Source organism: Caretta caretta, chromosome 27 (genome assembly GCF_965140235.1).
Source record: "Caretta caretta isolate rCarCar2 chromosome 27, rCarCar1.hap1, whole genome shotgun sequence".
NCBI classification, from domain to species: Eukaryota; Metazoa; Chordata; order Testudines; family Cheloniidae; genus Caretta; species Caretta caretta.
In genome coordinates this window covers 15981659-15987658 of record NC_134232.1, presented here as the reverse complement: position 1 = coordinate 15987658, position 6000 = coordinate 15981659, and the positions used below count along the sequence as shown (strand labels likewise).

The window sequence follows — 6000 nt, the reverse complement described above, 5'->3', positions numbered from 1 at the left end:
CAAGACTGGCTGCCACTGAAATCAGGAGCCAATCATTATTGCCACTTGCCAAGGGCGATACAGCGAAGTCTGGGGCAGCCCACACTGGCCTGCATTGCCCCAGTGCTAACAGGGCGGAGGAGCATGCTGCAAACCTAGGGAATGGTTTAGAGACATAGGACGGAATGCATGTCGACTTAGACAAGTATCGAGCTGCCAGAGGGACTGCGTGCAGTCTAACATGCTGCTTCTCTCACCTGTGCCAGGCCCGTGTGTGTGTGACCCGCAGTGACACCACCAGGAACGAGATGATGAACCCATTTTGGAGGGGCAGGGGCCCAGTTCTGCTGCATTCATTAAAAAGAAACAGCCGAGCACCTTCTGTTTTCCAATGACATTGTTTATTAGATTCCTGCAGCCCATCAACACAGATGGGCCCAGGCAATGAGGTTGGTGTTTTCCCTTAAAGTGTCTGTGTGACATCAAGTCAAAGTTAAGCTTGTAGTCCAAGGCATTAGAGGACATTAGAAGCCATGAGAGGTGGTAGTAGCAGGCCGATTACAGGGGGCTAGCAAGATAGGATGTTCCATCCCTCCCACTGGTATAGTGGAGATGGGAGGCGGGGGGGGGGGGGGGGCACGAGGATTCAAACCAAATAAACACGGGCACCATGCAACATGATCTGCAGCTGGGAAGGGCTGGAGAACAGGATTTGGTTAGTTATTGTGGATTGCTTTGTCGGATGCTGCATGCTTCAGGGTGCAGCTGCCCATGGCAGGGAGCAATACGGTTACAGCTGCTCTACACGTTCTCCCAAATAGCACCTGCTTGCTAAAGGGAACCACAGTTCACAGGGTGCATCGGCTGGGACTGACCTCTCCTCTGGGGCCAGGTCTCCCCATGGGTAGATCACAACCATTTAAACAGTTTGATGTAATTCAAAATGCCTCAGAAGGGGCAAATTATCTGTCCTCCACTAGGGGCTGACTAAAAACCCCACTGGGTTATAGTCCACCCCCGGGAGCCTTCCCCTCCCAGCTCACTGACCCAGATCTCCTACTTCCTACAGTGACCCTGCCTTACAGCCGGAGCCAGGCCCTTCCAGTGGTGAGTCACCAGCTGGACACCACTGGCTCACCTGCTGCTTTTAGTCCTAAAAGGTTATTGTGATATTATTTCTTCGGCCCAGGAACACTGTCACTGACAGTTCCCCCCACTTCCCCGGCCTCCGTTCCAGACCCCAGCACCTGTCCCCGCGCGGGCTGTGTGCGTGTGGGTACAGCCGCACATACACAGGGAGACGTGTGTACAGGAGATTCTCACACATGCTTTTTTTTTCCCCCCCCTTTCACTTCAGCACAGACTTTCCAGCACCTGAATATTCCTCTGCTGCGTGGTTCCTTTACCCCAAGCAGTCAGCACAGCAACAGCCAATCCAGAAGTCTCCATGGTGGGGGGGGGGGGTGACACATGCACCCTGATTTGCAGCTAGCGTCTCTCAGACCTAGAGAGACTAAAAGAAAAGCCTTGGGAAGGCAGCTGGCGCCTTTGTCTAGGCCCGTTACCATACAAAACGAACACCACACACACGCACACACACACACACTATTTACAGCCCATTTGTCACATGATGGAGCAGCTCTTGGCTCGGTCTTTCCTGATCTCTGTGTCATTCAACAAGTCCGTCCTGCTGGGCATCTGAGATGCCCGCTTCAGTCCCCGCTTGGAGTTGCTGCGCTTGAGATTCTTGTGCATCCTGTTCACGGAGGCCAGCGTGGTTACGTGGAAGACATCCCGCACGCTGTTCTCAGAGACCTTGGAGGAGCATTCCACGTAGGCCACTGCCCCCACCTGCCGTGCCAGCGTGCTGCCCTAGGAGTTGGGGAAGGGAGAGAAGCGTTTGGATGGCAGCCACTGGCAGCATCCGTTCACACGGCCTCAGCCTGCGTGTGCTGGCAGCTGTGGGCAGTAAGTGCAGCTCAGCGGGAAGCTGCTCTCACACAACGTTAATTCATCCCCTCTCCAAACAGGGAGAGCGCTGGGTGCAGACAAGCCTCCTGAGCAGCCGGCACTGTAGGTGCCAATGGGACGGCAGTGCCAGGAACGCTGGTGTCAGGTGCCGGTTCACTAATATCCCAGCTGTGGGCAGAATCAGCCTGTTACAGGCAGGAGGGCCCGTTTTCAGATGGCAGGAGGGCAAGGCGGCCTTTCCTCCTGACTCTCGCTTGGCTTCCGAGGCGCGAGAGGGCTGGGGTGCATATCCTCCCCCGAACTAGGCATTCGATTACAGGTTCTTCACATTCCCAGCCCCTGGGCAGGCAGCGTGGCCTGGGATTAAGAACACGCAATGGCTTGACTCCACCACCCCTGCCTCTGACAGCTCCACATGCCGGAGCTCTGCCACGCTAGATGCTCATGCTTCGGCAGGGCTCCAGGAGCTCATGCAGGGCTGTACCATTTCCACAGGCCAGCCTGAACAAGCAGTAGGGCTGGGACCACGTTACCCACAGAGACACCACAAGGGAGAGGGGCAGGGCCTTTTTGTGCTCCTAGCAGAAGTTAGAGCCGCTCAGCCATTGTGGGGAGACAAGGGACAGTAACTGCCGTGCTCACCGCGGTTAGATAATCGAGATAAATGGCACCAACTCCCAATGGGCAGTTAGAGAACAGGGGGGGTTGGGTCTCGTCACCGGCTTCTAACTACAAGAACATTTACCCCACAGAACAGCTTCTTTCTTTTCTCCTATCCTTTGCTCCCAGCTTGTCCTGGTGCAAGGGCCCCAGAGTTACCAGTCACTGGCTCCCCAGGCAGCTTCCCATCTATTAGACCTTTCTCTTGTGATTGGCACATTATTACCGTGAATTATTGGAGATTGGGGTCCCATTGTGCTGGGTGCTGTGTATATACTGAGACCATCCCTGGCCTGTCAAATAGACAGACAAAGGCTGGATTATTGTCCCCATTTTACAGCAAGGAACTGAGGCCCAGAGAGATGTAGAGACTTTTCCAAGGTCACATGTTGAACCAAGAGCTCCCCAGGCCAGTGCCTTAACCCCACACAGGTCCCATGGCAGACGGAATCCCTCCCCTCCACTTCTGGATAGTGGACCCTGAACCCATGCTGCCTAAAAGTGGGAATTTGCTCATCACTCAGCCAGACACCTGCTCCTTAAATGACTGCAGCCCTGGCACCTAGAAGAGGCAATGGGAGGACTTGTGAGCTCTGTGTCTCCAACGCATGTTTGTGACACCATCTCAGCTGCCCGACCTGCACCGACACCCTAGTAGTGAACCCGGAGGGGAAATCATCCCCTTGTCCCAGTGAGCAACCTTGAACAAGCAAAACCACAGCATCATTTATCCCTCCCCTGCAAGCTGACGCCGTGGTGCCATAAACAGAGAACAGGTTTCAGCCCACAGGAAGCAAGGACAGCCCGACAGTTCTAAAGAGGATGCCAGGAGGCTGCAGCTGGGTGACGGATGCAGCCGGGGCAACATGTGTCTCCCCCTTTACCCCCCAGCAATGCCAAAGAGATGAGGCTGAGCACTCAGCTCAGGGGCAAAGCGCTGCTGTCTCAGGCCTTGGCTGCACACAGTTGTGCCATTTAACCAAAGGCAGGATGTTAAACCATGCAAACCGCTGTGTGGATGTGCTGATTTCAGTTTAAACCACGTTAACTGATGTAAACTAATCTGAAGTTAAGAACTGGTTTAAGACAAACTGAAGTAAAACTGCTCTTGCACCAAAACACGCGTCCACGCCATGCGCCAGTTTGCATCAATTTGATTAAACAGATTGGAAAGGGCTTCAGCGGGCCTTGCACTGGCCCCCTGCACAGGGTGAATTTCTCCTTTGGAGCTTTCACCCCAGTTCACTCCCTTGAAATCTGGCAGGTAAAACTTCTCCCCGCCCCCCCCAATCAAAGACTGTGCGGCAATTCCCATGCATCTGGCGGAATTGGCATCAGTGCCCTGGAGAGGTTATTGGGTACTGGGCAGCATGTGCCAAAGCAGCAGAAGGCAGGACTGAATCCATCTGTGATCGCAACTCCTGCATGCTCTGCGGGAACGTGCCACACTCAGAGATGTGTTAACCCACCTGACAGCAAATGGATCATCATGTGGCTTGCACTTGGGGCGCCCAACCTACCCCAAGACTGGCCCTTAATTGAGTAGTGGCTTCCTTGGAGGGGTGGACTAATGCAGCAGGACAGAATGAAGCCCAACCCTGGTGCCAGATGAACCCACAGACAGCAGCATCCTCCGTCTTACTCACAGCTTCCTCCAAGCTGAGGTCTCATGATCAGAAGCAGTAACAGCCTCCAACGGCCCATGATCTGCTCAGACAAGCGACATTCAGCACAAGGGCTCTGCCCCCAACTGCAGTCACCGAACACTGGCCTGGGGCTTTCACTCCACCTAGTCTGCAGCAGCCAGCCCCGCAAGTCACCCTGGTCACCGAGTGGAGAAAGAGCTTCCTGCTGGAGCCCAGGGAGCCCTCCCTCCTCAGAGCAGCCCCACCCCCTCTGCCGTTACCACCCACTCTATAGGGGAGACCAAGGGTCTTCATCACCTTCTAGGAAAGTAATTTTAGCTGCTCGGTGCGAACCAGAAACAGACGCCTGTATGCAGAGTAACGGCTCCTGGGAGGCGCCCGCAACCTGAATATTCAGCGAGAGGGCTAAGAATATACCCAGCTCACACTGAGGGTGGAGAGAAGAGCGTCTGCGAGCCAGAGCTGCCTGCTCCATCAAGCCTGGGCCACACCTGCTCTGGAGCAGGCAGAGAGGCCTGGCTGCTGGTCCCAGCACAACGGAGGGCATGCAGCCCAGCTCCCGTCCATCAGCAGGGCTTCCTGTAGCTAGCAGGACTTGGGGCATACCCCACCCCCTGGAGTCTCCTGGAGAAGCTCACCTGCTCGTGTGTGACGGGGATGAGGCGCTGCTTGGAGAGCTCCCGGAGGGTGTTCAGATCTGTCCGCATGTCCAGCTTGCAGCCAACCAGCACGATCTTCGCGTTGGGGCAGAACTCCTGGGTCTCCCCTTGCCACTGCGGGAGAGAGCAACACAGGGGCGGGGTTCAATGGCAGCTCGCAGGGCTCTCACCGAGAGGGGCTAGGGCTCTCCCCCCCGCACCTGCATCCTGGCAGCAAGACAGCCACCCAGGGCACAGCAGGAGCCAGCAAGGGGCATTAGCAGACTCTAGCCCTTTGGGCACAGCCCCTTGCTGCCAGCAGGGGGGGGCTAATGGGGGCACCTCAGGAAAGCAGGCAAGGGCAATCGTAATAGTACTGTGTGTCGGACACGTCTTCCAGCTCCTCTCCCCGGCTCTGGGCAGGGAGTGAACACAGGAGTCCTGGCTCCCTGTCCGCCCCGCCCGCTCTAACCCACTAGGACCTACTCCCCTCTCCAAGCTGGGGAGAGAACCCAGGAGTCCTGGCTCCCCATCCGTGCCCTCCCCCTTCCACCAGAACACAGTGCTCCATGCTGGCTGGCAGGCAGTGTATCCGAGGACCCCACCTGGCCCAGTCAGCACAGAACGGAGCAAGAACCCCAAGGCCCCGTCGCTGGAGCCGTGCTCCACAGGGGTGGGGCGCTGCTTTCAGCAGGTTACCTGCAGCCGGCTGGCAGGGGGCTCCCCAGAGACTCCAGGCAGCTGCAGCTGACAGGCTCCCGTTTTTCCCCCTGCCCACCCTGGTCTTCAGTTAGCGGCAGCTGGCCCCCAGCCCAGGCAAGCTTCCCTCAGGGAAAAATCTCTCTGAACCGCCAGCTCCACCCTCACTCTCAGCTCCCTGGCTCGGCTCAGTGTCAGCCAGCCTGCAATTTACGGACTGGCATTGGGCTCCCAGTGAGGGAGAGGCCTCAGCCTTCTCCAGGCTGCACGCCAGGGCCCTGGCCCATGCCGCCCCCACCCCACGAGTTTGCGTGGGCGCTCGCTTCGGAACAGGGGTCCCTAACCAGATGCTGCTGACGTGGATTTACCCTGCCAGGGTAGGAGCCCCAGCAACCCCAAATCAGGGG

The 6000-nt window shown here is 56.9% G+C and overlaps 1 protein-coding gene across 1 annotated transcript in view; it reads right to left on the bottom strand.

Annotated features, from left to right (window-relative positions):
* Positions 1–358: 358 nt before the first annotated feature.
* The window catches only part of RND2 (Rho family GTPase 2), a 28694-nt gene continuing 23052 nt past the window's right edge, over positions 359–6000 (bottom strand). Inside the window, exons 4-5 of the mRNA XM_048830064.2 lie at positions 4895–5029; positions 359–1851 (exon numbers count right to left, since the gene is read on the bottom strand). Of these exons, the coding sequence (XP_048686021.1) occupies positions 1603–1851; positions 4895–5029 (384 nt within the window). The 3' untranslated portion in view covers positions 359–1602. The remainder of the gene's footprint in view (positions 1852–4894; positions 5030–6000) is intronic.